General features: G+C 39.2%; 1 protein-coding gene across 1 annotated transcript in view; it reads right to left on the bottom strand.

Moving 5' to 3' along the window:
• ADAMTS18 (ADAM metallopeptidase with thrombospondin type 1 motif 18) overlaps positions 1-18,936 on the bottom strand; it is a 104,025-nt gene that overhangs the window by 47,683 nt on the left and 37,406 nt on the right. The window contains exons 5-8 of the mRNA XM_063313094.1: positions 16,845-17,044; positions 12,209-12,292; positions 9,653-9,812; positions 7,340-7,445 (exon numbers count right to left, since the gene is read on the bottom strand). Coding sequence (XP_063169164.1) covers positions 7,340-7,445; positions 9,653-9,812; positions 12,209-12,292; positions 16,845-17,044 — 550 coding nt within the window. The remainder of the gene's footprint in view (positions 1-7,339; positions 7,446-9,652; positions 9,813-12,208; positions 12,293-16,844; positions 17,045-18,936) is intronic.

Below are 18,936 nucleotides of genomic sequence, written 5' to 3'. Positions count from 1 at the left end.
AAAAGAGCAAATTTGGGAGCCGTAAAGAAGCTGAGGGACTACCTTAACTTGGAAAACTTTGCAAGTTGCAGGGATATAATGGGCTCCTTTTGAGAGGTAAAATATTACGATAGCGGTAGAGATACTCTGTGCAACATTTGCCTGGTTAAAAAAAAAAAAGAGACCATTCCAGGACAGAGAAGCATGGAACTGCACTCCAAGACATTTATAGGTGTGCACCTGCTTAATCTGAGTCCCATTTATTTGCCATTTGTGAATTTTGTGATAACATTGAGCAAACATTAAAACTTTGGTTTTCTGATAGTTCATTCATAGCTTTTGTTCTGTACAGAATAAAGCTAGTGCCCTAAGTACTTTTCTCACTCCTACCTGTAAAGTAGACATCATAATTACATCAGTTATTATATTATTATTATATATATATATATATATATATAATATATAAAAAATACAGTAATGCTGGAATTGCATGATCAGCTAGAATAGGTGGGCTGGAACAGCAAGCACTCAGACTATCGGATTTAGATACAGATCAAAAAGTAGTAGAACTCTGGATGATCTAAGATCAAGATATCTTAAAGACAGCATTCTGCCTTGTGAACTAACTTCCCGGCTTAAAAGACCAGAATGATGCACTCGTTAGCCTTTGAAATGGAACTGGAAAATCGAAGTTTGGCCCAACCATCCTTGATATTTCAAAAATATGGGGGCAGTGTAGGCCACAGTGAAATTCCTTGAAAGAACAGCAACATGTAAAGATAAATAAATGCTTAGTGGGCCTGCCCCCTATTATTTTGCAGACCCAGTGGTGATTATTAACACAAAACAGCCATCTCGGTGATGGGATCTGGACTTTAGCATGTCCTCTCCAAGAAGATTTGCTTGGCCCATTAATCTTTTGCCAGCTAAAGCCATTAACAGGGCAAGACCTCGCTGCTGCAAAAAGCATTTGGGACAAAGATCAATTGGCTTATGCTCTTGTACAGCATTAGATTCCTACTGTGGTTAGTGCAACTCTCACATTCTTGTATTGTTGCTTTATATCTTCTCCTTTTTCTTCAAACAGCCTTGCAAATGTTTTAGAGATGGGAAGCTTGGGATGAGGAGAGTAAAGAAATGGGGCTTGATTTTCTTTAATCACATGCCTTCTTCTGAATGTTGCCAGATCATAGATCTACTTATTGCTTCCCAGGCTCAGTTCATGACTTAAATGGGATCTGCCTATGAAAGTATTCTTGTTCTTTCAAGCAATCATAAAATAATATGTAAAATCTGGGCTCTGCATGGAAGCGCAGATTTCCCATTAGTAAGATTTTTCCCCTGGTCATAATTGAAAGAAATGGCAAACTCATTCCTCTTCATGCCCTCCAAGAGTTCAGATTTTGGGATTTCTTTAGCAGAGTAGTTTGCAGGTGTAGCAAAGGGAACGTGGTTGTTAGCTGTAGATCTGTCAATCACTGTATCATCATGGCTAGATTAGATGTGAAAATAGAAATATCACTGGATCCCCCTTCTCATGACATTTAGAATATTCGTTCTGTTGGAAGATGGAATCTTGGTATTCAGCTCATGCATTTAAACAAAAAACATCCACATTAGCTCCAATTTTAATTGGATTAATAACTCTGTCCTTTCTTTTTCATGGGTCTTAGGAAGTTGTGGAGTCCTTGGTGCTCTCTGAGCTTGGTTGTTTGCCTGCAGACATTTTATTACCAAACTAGGTAACATCATCAGTGCATCATGATGTTGTTGACACTGATGATATTACCTAGTTGGGTAATGAAACATCTGCAAGCCAACAACCAAGCTCAGAGAGCACAAAGGACTCCACAGTTCAACCCTGAGCTACATATATAACTGTCAAGAGTCCCCCTGTTTGGGGGGAGATGGGTGTTGATAGACATTTGAATAATAAATAAAATAAATATATTCTTTTCTATTGGAATGTAGGTTCCTATGCTTAAACAAAAGCTGAACAAATGTTATTTCAGGAAAAAAAACTAAAGAGAATTTTCCTTCCCATCTACTCCCCAATATTTTCCCCCAAACAGTGGACCATATTCCTGGATATTTCACCATTTCCTTTTGTGAGGGCAACCATTTCTGTCATATCAACATAATGCACGGAATTAGGCTGGTAGATGCACAGCCTGCCAAACCAATTGCTGAAGCCACCACTTGCACAGGCAGCAACACTCAGGAGTTTAAAAATTTAAAAACTGTGGTTCTCTTTACATAACATGCTGAACTGGTCATGGGGGGGAAAGGATAAGCGTGTTGTAAAAGCACTCCAAGGAATTCCGGCTTAAATAGCTCAGAGGGAATTTGAATTAGCACCAAAAGCTTCCAGTTTGTCATACAAACCAGCTGCTGCAAGTTAGTTGACTTTTCTCACTCCCAAGACTGAGATGCCATCCCAGAAAGTCCCTGCAAGAAAATCATCCTCTTTAGGAACTCTCATTTCTTTTACTTTTCCCATGGCTACATGGGATAGAAGTGAAAAGGGGGCAGAAAGAAATAGACCACCAAGAGGAAAAATAGAAGAGAGAAAATGGTGATAAAAGTGACCGTGTCCCAGCTTTCCTGCCATCAGCTGATAGGACTGAAAAAAATGGTTGCCCTAGGGCAGCCTCATCCCTCTCAGATCATGCATTGTTCGCGCATGGAGGAGACTCATCTAAGACAGTGTTGCTCAACCTCAGAAATGTTAAGATGTGTGGACTTCAACTCCCATAACTCCCAGGCTGGCTGGGGAATTCTGGGAATTGAACTCCACACATCTTAACAGTTCTGAGGCTAAGAAACACTGATCTAAGAGAATGGATGGTTGGGCCCTTCGTGCAAATACAGCTGGAGCTTCTGCCATTTCCTGAGACAACAAATCATTTTAATTATTGAAATATACCCCTTCCTCGATGTTATCCACCCCACAAGTTGGGTGGAGAATTTGGGGATATTACCTATGCCTCCGGTTTTTCAACTCTTAAGCCTCTGGCTTCCATAATTGAATTCAAGTTCATTGGTGGTATCATTCATTTACAAAGAAGGATGTTCTATTAAAATTTCAGTGAGATATATATATATATATATATATATATATATATATATATATATATATATATATACCTATAATTGTTTCAAATGTTCTCTCCCCTCCATAATTACTGTCTGACTGCTAATAGGATCATTAGGCAGCACTTCTAAAGGATTGTCTGCCTCCAGGCAACTAAAGACCATTGCTGCCAACTTCCCATATAATTCAGCTGAAAAGGCACACGCTTGGACAAATGACAATGGGGGAATTTCCTAGCAGTTATTGGCAAATGAATGAACCGCAGTCTTTCCAAAATACTTTTTTCAGAAGGCATTTCATAAATCCTTCCTGTCCGGATATCAACAATTATATGAAAGGGAAAGTTAGAATCAGAAAAAGAGAAAAAGAAGAAGAAAAGCCTGAGAAAGAATAACTATTAGTCTGCGCTCACTGAATAGCAAACAGAAGGTTGTGATGCAAAATAATTTAATTAATTTTTAAAAAATAATTAATTAAATCAAAATAATGAAAAGTTTATTGCATAACTCTTTTTATTCTCACTGAACCTGGTCCTCTAGTATATTTGGAGGAGCTCCCATTAATTTTAATAAGGTTGCTGAAGGATAATATCCTAATATTATATTCTTATATCAGAATGGCACCTCCTTTGTGGCTATGTTCCTTTTTTAGCTGCTATTATTGTTGGTCGCACACTCAGCCAGATGTTTAGACTGGATTTGGCATTTTTATCCACCTATCAAGTCCTTCCCAAGGACCTGGGATAGGCAGATGTTATTTGATGGTGTTAAAGGTGTCGTCACAGGATGTACAGATGTTCCAAGTAAAGCTGCCTTTTGCAATTGACTGATGGTGATTTTGTCAATGCCAATGGTGTTCAAGTGGTGTTCCAGATGTTTTGGGATTGCACCCAAGGCTTCTATTACTATTGGGATTATCTTTGATTTCTTTTGCCACTGTTGTCCTACTTCTATTTACAGGTCTTTATATCTTGTGATTTTCTCCAGTTCTTTCTCTTCTCTTCTGCTATCTCCAGGTTGTTGTTGTTGTCATTGTTATTATTATTACTGTCTGCTGCTGATACTTTGGGAGTGCAACTTTATACTAGTTAACAATGTTGAACCAGAACTGGGAAGACTCAGGATCAAGTTACAGAAGCTTCTGGGATGACTTTGGACCAGTCATTCTCTCTCAGCCCAGGGTTGTTACAGTGGGGGAAAAAAATGGAGGAGGGAGGGCAATGTACAGTGCCTTGACCTTCTGGGAAAATGGTAGAAGAAGCTTTTTAATCTTTAACCCAACATGCTTCAGTGCTGTGGTCAAAAAATGCACCATTCCATAAAGCAGACTTTGGGGGTGTGAAAAGTAATCATTAACAGTATATCTCCAAAAAACGGTGAAAACATTTTCATTGGTACTTAAGCATGAGAAAAAAATGTTAGATTCCCCACCTCACCCCAAATGCAACAAGCTGTATCCTAACCACCAAGTGATTGTCTTTATTTTATTCTTTTTTTAAATGCCAAACAGGTTCGTGTTTCTGGGTTGTTGTTGTTGTTTTTAACTTATTCTATCTTTTTAAAATTATCCATTACTTCTATCTTTTTAAAATTATCCATTACTGACAATTATCCATTGTCAAGGACTCTCAGAGTCCTTGACAATTTCTTCCTAATTTCACTTGATGACCCTTTTGAACTTAATTTAGCAGTAAAGCTGTTGGATTAAGCTCCTGCTGTTGTTTTCCTTTACATTTCTTTCCATCTTTCCAAAACCTCTAGGCTGCCCACACTTTCTAATCTATGGAAGCATGGGAAGTCAGAAGGCTGCAGACTTTTGGAAAACAGGGATGGTAGAATGAAAGGTCGGATGCTTGTTGGTCACTTTGCCAAAAATATAAAGTGCCAAAATACTATAGAAGAAAATTAGAAATAAAATTCTCTTTCCTCAGCTGAGAATTGTTTGGGAAAAATGTAGAATCATCTTCATCAAAACTCCAATTCTAGACTAGAATTCAGGAGATGCAGCTGCTCATATACAGTAAGTACAAACTGGAGATGGATTCCTATACCCATGCCAAAGGCCAACAATTTTTTCCAATGATCTCAAAGGAGTTATATTCCCCCCAAAAAAATTTTTTTGCATTTTTTTCAACATTATGCATGGCTTTGCAGATTTTAAAAATAATTTTATTTTATTTTGGAGGCAGGGTAACTCTTGAGGAATCTGCCAAGTATGCTTATGTCCACAGGCACTCTATGGCTAACCTTTGTTGTATGTACTACAAGTTTGTAAAAATCGGGCCTCAGTCAAACTGTAAAAAAGGAATATGGGTTAAAGGAAAACTATGCATAAAAATGATCCTGCCTCATTGCTAAGTAGGTCATTCCTTTAATAGCATACGATTTGGACACATAGAGAAATACGTAACTAAATCTCTGGATAATCTCTGTTTTTTCTGACCTTGCCTCTGGATTAACAGCTCTCTTCACTTTCCCTCACCCTGTACTATCTGTGAGTAGTTCTCATTGTTTTGGCTTGTCAGTTTGTTTTTCCACTGGTGATCTGATCCACAGACCCATGAAGGGTCCAACCACTCAGTGTTATGAATAATTCTAGTCTGAGAAAAGAAGGGTGAAATTATATCACAACAGGATTAAGCAATCAGCACTGATTAAACAGACTTCCAAAACAGACATTTTAATTCTGGGAAGAAGGCTGTGGGCATGTCCCAATTGTTATAAGAGTCTGTCCTCCATAATTCTGCCTCTCTCCCTCCCCTCCTCCTCACAAAACAGTGCACATCTCACTTCAAAAGGTTCAGGACAGGATTCCAACATTGATTTTTTTTATGGCCCATCTCCCCCCACCCCCATCTCACTGAAACGCCTGGCAAAAATTAGCACTGGGCTAGGATTAGTCTTTTAATTCCTCATTTCCTTTCAGATGAAGAGAACTCAGTCAAAGGGCCACTCATGTAGACATGAGGTCAGAGCCAGTTTTTCACTGTGTATTTACACAGTCAGAACTGAATAGCTCAGAGTAGGTCATGCAGAATTGGGGATTCACCTAGCATGCGAAGACTACAGCTTGGCTGTTGATAAAAAAGGATGCGCTGAATGGAGCTGTCAACCAACAAAGGAGAGTTTCTGTGTGGGAGACATTTCCACAGAGCCTCCTAACAAAAGGAAATTTGGATTTAATCTTGATACCATGCTCAAAGCCATGGTTAGCTGCTACAGAGCCCTTGGGAATGCAACACTATGGAGAGCCTTCCTTTGTTTGAATGTGTCCCTTGCCAGTCCTCATCATAAACGCTAAAATGGAAAACAATAGATATAAAATGCCAAGTGTGTATTAAAATACATTCAAAATAACGATGCCACTGCAAGGGCTAGAACACAACTCTTCTAATGGAGGAACATAAATGAACTTATGAAACAGAGGAAGGACCTATCTAACCCAGCATCTTCAGATGAAGACTGATAATCATGGATTAATCTTTGTCATAAGCATTAGACATTACAAGGGTAATGGATAATTTTAAAAAATGGCTCAGATCTATTCAGAAAAGCCTTTTAGAAAAACAGCCAAACAAATATTCCAATATTACAAATGATTTAATGAACCTTTCAATAAAAATGTATGCTGTAAAGCAAATGGATATCATCCAGATCAGATAATCAATTCTATAATTCACAGTTTTATTCTTACCAAACGGCAGGCAAACCAACATCATGCATATCAAAGTCTCCTATGTTGGTAAAGAGGTAAATTCATAGTGCAAAGATCAAGCCATTGTGTTTATGAGAAAGGATTCCCAACTGGCCTTTTCTTTAAAATGGTGTGGGAGAAGTACCCATGACATTCAGGCCACATTTTTACAAAAGTTGAAGCCTCCCCCAAAGTCACATCAATATTTGGAGGTGAAGTGCCCCCTTTGGGCAGCCCCTCCCCCAAATGTTATGCTAAGCTTTCAGTAAGGTCATGACACCAATTTTGAGTTTTAACTATCCTCTACCAATCAAGGGCAGAAAATTGTAACCCTGGTGATGTTACTGCATCTCTCTGTATCCCTCAGAGGTCAAAAAGATGGCTTTCTCCTTCCCTTATAATGCCATTAGAAGAGGCAGTAAAACCCTATTGCCAGATCTCCAAAACCAAAATTTACATTAAATTGAGTATTAGTAGCCAAGGGACCATGTCAAGATAGCAACATCACAATTAATTAAAAGCATTATTATTGATGCATTTGGTAGGAAGAAAGTCTCATGAGAAACAGCTTACTTGTGTCCAGATTCATGGGCAATGGTAAATGCCAACCCAAGGCCAGTGTCTTCATTGATAGTGCAACTCCGGTATTTGCTACACATTCCACTGATTGGAGCGAAGCCTGCCAGGAAATTATGGGAAATAGGAAACATAGTGGAAGAAAAGAATGACATTATGAAAAGAATTGCATTCTGCTGCGTAACTTCATGGAAATTAAGGCCACGTTTTACAGGATGAAAATTCACAGCATATTTTGTTTCCTTGTGTAAAACAAACAGACATACACATGGAAATAATGGGGCCAATCCAAGATAAATGCATCCTGTCTGCAGCAGCTGGCCTGCAAAACTAACACAAGTTCATTTTCTCTGCTGACTCAACATCACTCTAGGTCAGCTGGGAAAATGGTTTTAAAAAGGGATGCCAATTCTTTTCTGGACGTCAGCCAGAGGAATTAAGAACAGTTGGCTAGCAATATTTCTAAAATCTAAAGCAACAGAACTGGGAAGCTTCCTAAAGCACAGTGGCCATTAAAGAGGGATGTTTCTCCTCCCCAGATGATTCTTCTTTGCAGACCAGGTTTGCAATGCCCCAAATCCTGCTGTTGATACTGAAGGAAAGAGTAAAAGATGGAGATCAGTTTGAATTTTTCTAATCTCTATTTTCCTACTGGTCTGCCTTGGGGTTTCGATTAGCCTTGAAGGAAATATAGACTTGCTCAGAAGTCTATTAGGATGGAGAAACACGCTGGCATACTCTCATACCACAAACAAAGCAAATATCCAAATCCCAGCTATTCCTCCTAAGTTTTCCTCTACAGTTTCCATTGTGCACATTTTAAAGCTGTCTGCTCTATAAATATATGTATGTCCATGTATCTTAAATTGCTAACTCTCAGTACTTCAAAATCAGGCACAATTCTTCACATGGTTTTGCCCATCACAACATTAGGCTGTGATGTGGCATATTATGTTCTAGATAGAGACATTCAATCCAGAAAGCTACCAATGCCTGTTGTATATATTGTTAAAAGTGAACAAATTGCAGTTTTACATCTGGACAAAGATAAATGATTTTAAATCAATTAGATGAGTTTAAGCAATAATTAGGGATGCGGTGGCACTGCAGGTTAAACCGCTGAGCTGCTGAGCTTGCTAATCGGAAGGTCGGCAGTTCGAATCCGCGTGACGGGGTGAGCTCCTGTTGCCAGTCCCAGCTCCTGCCAGCGTAGCAGTTCGAAAACATGCAAATGTGAGTAGATTAATAGGTACTGCTTTGGCGGGCAGGTAACAGCGTTCCGTGTAGTCATGCCGGCCACATGACCACGGAAGTGTCTACAGACGAACGCCGGCTCTTCGGCTTTGAAACAGAGATGAGCACTGCCCCCTAGAGTTGGACATGACTGGATTTAATGTCAAGGGAAACCTTTACCTTTACCTTAAGCAATAATTAATCCTCAGACTTCAGCCACCTATATCTTTAGTCAATTTCACATGATACACCCCGTCAATTTATCAACCTAACCAAGGTAAACTATGCATAAACTTAAAACATCCTTTTAGATGGTAGAATTTCTATGCAGGAGAAACATCTGTTGAGGACAGGATACAGGTAAAAGATAAGATTCCATGTGTTGCTCTCTTACTGTTGGAAGTGAAGCTTAACATAGTATTAATGCTCACTTGCATTCATCCATGTTATTTGTAACTTTTAAGTAAGAAGAGAATCTGATCAAGGTTGGGATTGTGGGACATGGGGGGTTTAATGTTTCCCCTGCTACTGTATGTATGAAATAAAATTACTCCCATTTCATGTAGTCCTAAACCTAATAACTCTTCTGTGCCTGGTATTCAGAATGTTTTAAAAAATTAGAAACACTGGATGAATCAAGGCATCAATATCATATATAATTTTGAGCATAGATGTAAAAAAGAAGTATCAGGTGCTGTACCATTTCAGATTATAGCAGAAATTCTGGAAAGTTATCCAAAACAACAATCATTAGCAGAAGCTAAGCCAATCGCATTTCTCCTTCTTCAAACTATCTGCATGCTTGGAACTGATTGGCTAGAAACTGCAACAACAACCCCAATTAATCTACCAGTTATATTACAGCATTCATTAAAACTTGTTTTTAGCTCTTTTGTACACTGCCCAGAGTTGCTTGTTTGTAAGATGGGCGGCTATATAAATTGGATGGATGGATGGATGGATAAATAAATTTAAGAAAAACTGGATTTAGACTGATAAATTATTTAGTCAATTGGATTACATGATTTATAATATAGCATTGCCATCCCTTTCCCATGAGATATTTCTCGGTCATACCTAAAGTGTCACAAGGCTCATTCTTCCAGGAGCAAATATCAAATCCAGTAAGCAAGATGGCATGGTCATGACGTTTCCCATTCTTTCCAGCCAGAGCTGATTGCCATTGACAAAAACTGTTCAGTGATTGGTCTGCGTGGTGGTTGATCATCAATCCTCCCTACAGAAAAATCACAGATGATCAGAAGACTCAATCTCCAGTTACAGAGAAAAGAGAAATTCTAGGAAGACAATGAAAGGTAGGTAGAGAGCAGCATGATTTTTTTTTCCCCCATTTGCTTCTAATTGTTAAGAACAATCCCTCTTAGGATTCACTGTTCTGGGGACACCTTTTCATTTGCTTATACTTAGCTTATATCTTATCATAGTTTCTTATCTAACAGGAACCATTTTGAAATAAACTTGAAAGGCTGCCAAATTAAATATCAACTGCTATCTCTGTCACCTATGATGATAATCAAATTTAATTATATGTGTATAATATCAAGCCATGCAGGAAGAACATGCATGTGTTTCTCAGTTTAAATTTAGACAGAAATATGGCTTGTCCCTTCAGCATTATGACGAAAATATCAAAAAGAAAATTAAACAATGAGCTCTTTTCTGCCTATTTTCAGTACTAGCTTAATAACCTTAATATAGCAGAAACCAGTAGCAGTCCTCAGAAAAAAAGAGCATGGGCAACCTTTTCTTTTTGTTGAAACCCACATAATCTTTAAGGGCAAGTTGCTGAGTAGGGCCAAGTGAAACATGGCCTTCCATCCCACAGAGAAAGAGAATTATTTTTGATACCTCTCTCTGATACCCTGTTCTTTTCTCCCCAAGCAGCAGGCTTCAGAGAAATAACTAGAAAACTTTGACTAGAGACTTAAATTGATCAGGGCTTTTTAAATTAAGTCAAGGACCATACTGCACATACTAAGAGGCCCTATTTGCATGATATGCTTCCCAAAATAATGGGAAGGGGGAGGTAAATGCATTGTGTGAACTCTAACCTGCACAAATCACTCACTTAATTAACTGAGCTTTAGCCTTACTTAGACCTAGGCTAAACTAATCCCTCCAGGTCAGCTAACTACTTTCCAGGAGCTCATTGATTCTCTTCACTCCAAAGACTGAGATGACACCATAGAGAGGCCCAGAAAAAAAAGGTCCTCTCTAGACCTTTTGTTACAAGGCTAGGAGGACTTTAAAAAAAAAAAAGACCCATCTATCCTGTCTTGTCTCCTGGAAGCGTACAACAGTTGAGCCTTTTGAGTGAGGGAAAAGATGACTAGATTCTTTATATCATGCAGACATAATCAGTGTATCTAGTCTTCTCACCAATCCATACATTACGCAGATCTCTCTTGATGCTGAGTGCCTTATTTAAATAAGAAACAACATCACACAAATAAGTTTTTTTTCTCTCTCTACAAGGCATCATGGACGTTAAAGTGAACCCCAGCTTCAATGCTTTCACATTTCTGGAGCCCTGTCTTGATTTGATTCTGATGCATACAATTAGCCTATCATCCTTTGCACAATACAGCACCACTCACATTTTTTTATACTTCATTTGAGGAATAAAACTAAGAGTAAAGGTGGGCGAGGAAAAGGAGGAACAACAGCACATGGGAGCATAACCTCAAGAATTAGTAGTCTTCCATTTTAAAAATCTCTGTAATGATATCCTCTGAGCCTAAGAACGAGAATGGACATTTGCAAACATCACAAAGGAGAACAGATGGACATTCCCCTTCTATTGTCTAAATAGAGAGCCAGCTTCTCCTTAAAACAAGATGTTAGAAAGAGGGATCCACCTTAGCATACTCACTGATGGGCAGTGGCTAAATTTGAGCAATAAATAAATAAATAAAGGATGAACTAAAATACAAGTAGTCCTTGCTTAATGACCACAATTGGGATCAGAATTTCGGTTGCTAAGCGAAGTGGTCATTAAGCAAATCTGACCTGATTTTATGACCTTTTTTGCAGAGGTTGTTAAGCAAACTATGTGGTCATTAAGTGAATCACACATTTCCCCATTGATTTTGCTTGCCAGAAGCCAGCGAGGAAGGTCGAAAATGACGCTCATGGGACCATGGGACACTGCAACGGTCATAAGTGCAGTAACTGGTTACCAAGTGCCCAAATCATGATCATGTGATCGGGGGGATGCTGTGATGGTCATAAGTGTGAGGACCAGTCATTAAGTCATTTTTTTCAGCACTGTCATAAGTCCGAACAGTCACTAAACAAATGCTTGTTAAGTGAGGACTACCTGTACACATATATCCAGTTTCCAAGATTCTATAATCTTATCCTTGCAATGTTTTCCTTGTGATAACTCTGACTAACAAACCTTTGTGAGAAACTAGTTTTCTGGGTTACTGTTGTGGATTTGACAATCACTGTGTTCATATATATGGTTTATAAACTCAAGCAAATCTGTGTAAAAAGAAATTCTTCAAGGGCAATTTCTTATGTAATGGGGCTTGTATGGGAGCCTCAATGCCCCAGCCCCTAGTCCTGTGCAAAACACATTCTGACCAGGAATGATGGCAAGTCACTTACAGGTTCCTGTTCCAAAAGAAGAAGGCTCACAACTATGATGTTGATATCACTTCCAATTGTACCATCCTTGAAAAGACTTGAGACCTGTGAGAAGATTAACATGGCAAAAAAGGTAAGGAGAAAAAAAAAAAAAACTGGTAGCAAGCAAAACTGATAGAAAAGTGAAATTCACTCCTGTCACAATTATGAGATAAAACAAGAATGGACAGCTAAAGATTTGAGGTTCACATGGAACACATCCTCTCTTTGTCTGGGCCCCATCAAAAATTGTGCAGGCAAAATTGTGTGGTAAACCAGCATATTTCAGAGATACTGTATTTTGGTGAGGACAGGGCAGGGGGGGCATTAGTGAGAAAATGTGAAAATAAGCAAGTAAAATATCTCAGCAATATGGGCCTAATCAATCAGAAGCAAGACTGACACAGCAGGCCTGTGTCAGTCTAAAAGGCTATGCAAATATGGACAATGGAGCCCAACTATTACAGGAGGAAAGGGCCTTTACAGAAAAGATTTGTGAGTCCAGGGGAAGAGGAAAATGTGAGAAAGAAACTTCACCTTCATTACACTAGGTATCAGTTGAGCTGGAGAATTACTTTGGCAGGCTTTCAAGATTCCGTTACATTGCCCTATTAGCAATAAATATCTTCCCAGAAACCCTAGTGATTCTTATTTCCTGAGCTTGCCTGTGATTGAGAACTTCATGGCTTGGTCTCTTAACTACTGTCACATGGTCATGTCATGCTGTGGGCTGATCCATCCAAAATACTTCACTCCCTGAGGACAAAATGATGTTCCTCATCCCAGGAACAGAACCAGAGAGGACTGGTATCTGGATTTTATTTCAGCCCTGGGGAATGGACAGCATCATCCCCTGGAAGCAGGACTGGGAGACTACACTGAGAAGCTTGAATGAAATGTTGAGGTGATCTGCCTTCCCACCCCATTGCGGTGGTCTGTCTTCCCACCCTATACTGATGCTGATGGTTTTGGAAGCTGCCTTGCATTACAGAAGAAGACAGGGAGAGAATGTCAAAGATAGCATCATGCCAAAGTGTGGCTTAGTTAACATTATACTAACATACCTTTGAGTTTTACTAGCTCTTCTTACATTCATTATTAATACATTATTAATCAATGTAAAAGGGCATGTTTCAGCCCAAGGGTAGTGCTAACGGTTCGTCTTGGTCAGTGATCAAAATGGTGTCTCTCTACCTATGACTTAAAACAACTAAACAAGCAAACACCCTTTCACCTTTTTACTTATACAAACTTCTAAAGCAGCACAAATAAATCATAAAAATATCTTGTGCCAATCCCTGGAACAGTATCTGGGTTCACAAAAAATCTTTCATCTATAGTTTTACAAATTAGAGTGGCTGCTTAAAGTAACAAACTCTGTTGGCCTGGTTCCTACTGCACATCTGGTTTTGGCTTAGCATGTTGTGAGCACCCCAACTACTGCAGTTGGCTATCCAGTTTTAGAGTTTGGGTGATCATATGAATGATATGAATCTAACCAGTTGTGACTGACAGTTGAACAAATCATGGCTTACTACAGATCTATATGGCTTAATGCCATTTCTGAATCTTAGAAAGCCACTGCAAAAGGCATTGACTGCATAAAGTTTTCAGAAGATGGCCTTGAACAGGCAAGTTCATAAAACAAGAAGGTAGTCCTTCAGAAGACTTGGCAGGCAGGCAGGCAGAGTGTTATAGACTGAGACCAGGACTTTGAATTCCTCTTGCAAACAGTCTAGGAGCCAGGAAATAAAATACCTTGTCTTGGCATCCCCTCTGCCCTGAACTTCAGGTTCTATGCACCCTCCTCATTAATAAACGGTACAGTAGCTGCATCTACTGCCAAAGAAATGAACATGCACCCCCACTCCTGCTAGCAGAAGCAAGAAGAAAGGTCAGGAGGGGAGAGAGGGAGCAAGTTCATAACCTCATTTCCTTCCTCACTTTGAAGCAAAGCATAAACACTCAAGCAAGGCCACAACATTGATGGCATTGTGCTATTTAATCTAAAATGACAATGTGGCTTGCTTGCATCAGTGCTGGGTGTTGATGCAGTCAAGTCCTACTGCAGAAAGAAAATGGCTCAGGAAAGCTCCCTACATCATCTTTCACTCTACCTTTGGCACTGCAAGACCATCAGCCAATTAATAACCAAGCCTCTTTCAAAGAGCCTTGCGAGCTTGAAAAGTAGTACATTTGGAACAGATGGACAAATTGCTATTATGACTAATAATAATACTCACAGTCACTCATGCCCTAGTGACCTCCCAGATGGACTACTTTACATGGGGCTGCCCTTGAAGAGTATCCAGAAGCTTCAGCTGGTGTAAAATGTGGCAGCATGGGCAATTATGTGTGCTTCAAGAATTGCACATATTATACCACTGCTTTGCAAACTGTGTTGGTTACCAGTTTGCTTCCAGGTCCAATTCAAGGTGCTGGTTATGACTTTAAAAGCCCTACATGGTCTGGGACCAGGTTATTTGAGGGACCGCCTCCCCCCAGTAACATCTACCCATGTTGCGGTTCCCGTCAGCTAGGGAGTTTTGTCTGGAGGGTCCTAGGAGGAAAGCCTTTTCTGCTGTGGCCCCCATCCTGTGGAATATCATTCCTCCTGGGATGAGGCTGGCCCCAACCCTGTTGGCCTTCTGGAAAGCCCTCAAAACATGGTTTTATCAACAAGCTTGGGGATTGCATGGTAGAGTGGAGCCTGTTGGATGGTTATATGATTGTTAACTGATGTACTCTCTGTATGCTTACCACCATTTTGTCTTTTGAGTTGATTTTAATTTTAATTTAAATTATGGTTTAAATTATGGCTTCATTATGGTTGCATCATGTAGTTTCATTGGTTTTAATGTATTTTGCTTTTATGTATTTTGTTGTATTATGTACGCTGCCCAGAGTCACTATGTCAGATGGGCAGCTATACAAATATGATACATAAATAAATATTATAATCAATATTATAAAATGATAATCACCACTCTTATCATCCCTTTGTTGAAAGCTCTGATGCTATTTGTGCATAGTCTTTGAAGTCCCATCTTCCTTCCCTTGCCCTGTCAAGTTTTATCCTCATTTGTGAAGTGCATATGTTTGAGTGTACATCTCCCCTAAGCTTCCATTAGGAGATGCCTGATCACAATAAGAACGGAATGCTAGACTAGATAAAGTCTTTGAGCCCAACCAGAACAGTTCTATCCTGCTCAAATGGACAGAGAGATGTTAGTTCTCTTGATCAACAATGCAACTTGATCAACAATGCAGCCCAGAGGTGAGGCAGGACCCCCGCACTTCCAGCCTTCCAGAAAGGGGTAAAGACCTGGCTGTGCCATCTCACGTGGGGTATAAGGGTAACCAACCCTGGGGTGGTTAGCACCCTGAAGATGCTCCCATAAATTAAGAACTTTTTAACATCTACTGTATGTCTTAAACTATATTTTTTTATTTAAGAATATTGTTTTATAGTGTTTTAATGACTATTCTTGTTTTACTGTAAACTGCCCAGAGTCGCTTTTTCAGTGAGATAGGCAGTGACTAAATTTGAAATATAAATAAAATAAAATGAAATAAAACTTGCAGACCATCTTCTGGCTGCACATCTCAAATTGTAAGTATGCTGGGATGTGCGAGGCAGCTGTGCTTCATCTCAGTGGGACACTTTGTGCCACAGAACAAAATAATTCTCCTGACTGAGGCACAGAGGCAACACATTTTGCTTTGCTGAAGTGCTTTGCTTCAAAGTAATAGTACTTTCATTAGCTAGAAGAGGCCTTGGGGCATCTCTTCCAGCTATTGCAAATGTTGGATGGCTGGACCAATTGATTATATCTTGAAAAGCTGATAGTTAATATATTCCATAGGATTTTCATACTATTCCCTTTTTATATTTTGCTATCCATTGTACTGAAGGGCTGATTCTAGAAAACTTAGGGAGAAAGCAATTGCCCCTGTCAGTCTGGGAATAGCGAATCACTGACCCGCATAGAGATATTCATAGTAAGCTGCTAACACCCCTCATTAGGCCATTCTGTCAAAGACCAGATTAATTTTACATGAAGCTCCTCTTGGGAGACAAAGACACTAAAACAACACTAGCTACTGCTACATTTGCATTTGTATCTTGCAGAACTCTGGCTTTGTTAACTGTAAATTAATGTGGGACTGATTTCTAGTTACATTAAGTGGGGTACCAGGTTTTCATGTAGTTCTTATATACTATATTTTACTGGACTTTATTTTGATATGCATGGTAGGCTGTGACCAGTTACAAAGTAAGAAAGAACTGCTGGATGAAGCCTGAGCAGCACAAAGCAAAGACAGACACTCCACTTTGTTCCTAGAATAGAAGGGCCCATACCGAGTGGCAAAGTAGCTTTGAAGCAGAGTTTCATATGAAACTTCCCCAAAGCAAAGAACACTCTTGAAACTCTGCACAATACTACCATGCATATTTAAACTAGCCTGTGCACAATGCAAATACATTGCATTTGAAAATGTACATTGCATTTTCCTGCAATCTAGATGTTGTTGGACTTCACCAGTGCCATCTCTTTTAACCCTGAACCCACTTCAAGAGTCATGGCTTATTTGTCAAACATCTTGCCTTACTTACCATGTTCATCACCGTTAAGATATAGGTGGTCACATTCTCCTTGCTGTGCTTCTCCAGCATTTTCCTATCTGCCACAACCAGAGTTTCGACATTCAAACTCCCACCTTGCTGATTTTTAACGGGGGATCTTTTCAACCTTGCCTGACTCCCATATTCATCAGATAAGATGAATATATCCTCAGTGGGTGGCTTAGGGGTATCTGAAAGGAAACAGAGCAGAGTTGTGGAAAAGACTCAGAACTGATGTTTTGTTCTGTCCTAAAGTGCTGAGTGGCTAGAACCCTGAATAAATCTAGGACATTACAAAAGATGCTAAATGCCAATCAAAATGGACAGTTAGCTTCAGAGTCCTTTTCAAGATATCCCTCTTCAGGTTTTTTTTTTCAGAAAAATTGTTAGCAACTCACAAAAAGGTAAAAACAATCTTGAACACAGAATTTCTGTCTAATAATTTTTTTATTTGCCTATAGTGAACATGCATTCATCTGCCCCCAATCATTTTCTCCCCTTCTCTATATAGCAGTGTTTCTCAGCCTCAGCAACCTTAAGACGTGTGGACTTCAACTCCATGCTGACTAGGGGAATTCTGGGAGTTGAAGTCCACACATCTTAAAGTTGCTGAGGTCGAGAAATACTGCTCTACAGTTATCTAGAAACCAGTTCAAATGTTGGTGCTGTGTGTATGCCCAGCCATTTTCCTCTTAGTTGGGTTACAGATCAACCTGAGAAGCAACAGTTCAAAAACACAGATACTGAATTGAGGGAAAGTAGGGGACAATTGTGATAAGAAGTATCACCACAGGTAAACAAAGTGTTCTGCTTTAGGAGAATGATGCTGCAAACATGTTTCCTAGAAAGTAAACCCATCTAGGCCAATTGAACAGAAATGCAAAACGTTCATGGAAGTTGACCCTAATGTTCTAGAGGCAGGTTTTCCAATGCCTCCATCCAGCATCATATTCTAAAGTAGCATCAAAACCACCCACACTGCAGAGGAAGGATCTCCCATAGACTGTGTATTTTTCTAAAGAAAATGGATCAGTCTCCACAGTAGGACCAAGAAGACCTGGTTTCCATGGCATAAAGTTCTTTTCTGTCACCCCTCTAAGTCCTTTTGGCAAACAGGTTTTTGAAAGGCTGCAGAAGTCTGCAAATCCTGCTTAATCAAGGGTCCCTCTATATCCAACAATGCAGACTTACACGGAATCTGTATTAACAGTATTACACCTAAAAGGTAAAAACATAACTACAAAAAATATAATAAACAAAATAAAAACACGCACAAACACACATGTTTTCCAAGGCACAGAAGAAAGCAGAGGGCAGAAGGATGGGGAAAGACCCTATGGGTGACCTTGCACTCTCACAGCTTTTAAAACCAACTCCTAAAGCCAAGCCATAGATACCAATAGGGCCATGGCTTATTTTCAAGGCATAGGCTAAAAGCTCTCTTTAGCTGGAAATATGAGATCACAAAATGTATTTATTAACTGCAGGAGACAAATTTTCCAGGCCACATGTCTTGAGATTAGCCTTGTCTTTGCTATTAAGAAGCAAAAAAAAAAAAAAAAAAAAGTTTATTAAAAAGAGAAAATAGTAATACCAAAGCATGTATTGCTAAACATATCTACTTGGCATGCCTGTTTTATAATTATGTATTTTGAAATGAGCAACTTAACAAGACCACTAAAATACTGATTTTACAACTAGAATACAACTTTTAGAAAAAGCTAAGAGAGACCTCTCTTAAACCTGCCATTAACACTGCTTAGTATCAAAGTTTCATTCTCATTAAACTATTCTAGATACAAATTTAATTAATGTTCTTTTTTATATAACTTGAGCCTGTCAACTGGGAAGGAAGGAAGGAAGGAAGGAAGGAAGGAAGGAAGGAAGGAAGGAAGGAAGGAAGTTTTGTTAGTTTTCTACTGAGAATCTTAACATCTAGGAAAAAACATCTTTGCTATGTTGTTTTGGCAATTCATTCCACATTTGGCAACTTAATTTTCATAATCACATTCTAGAAGCATCCAGCTATGGAATTCATAACAGCAAGAAATAAATTCTCTATCCTAAAGCAAGCACTGAAATC

This window comes from Candoia aspera, chromosome 11 (assembly GCF_035149785.1).
Source record: "Candoia aspera isolate rCanAsp1 chromosome 11, rCanAsp1.hap2, whole genome shotgun sequence".
Taxonomy (NCBI): domain Eukaryota; kingdom Metazoa; phylum Chordata; class Lepidosauria; order Squamata; family Boidae; genus Candoia; species Candoia aspera.
The sequence above is the reverse complement of the archived record's forward strand: the minus strand, read 5'-3'. Positions and strand labels throughout refer to the sequence as shown.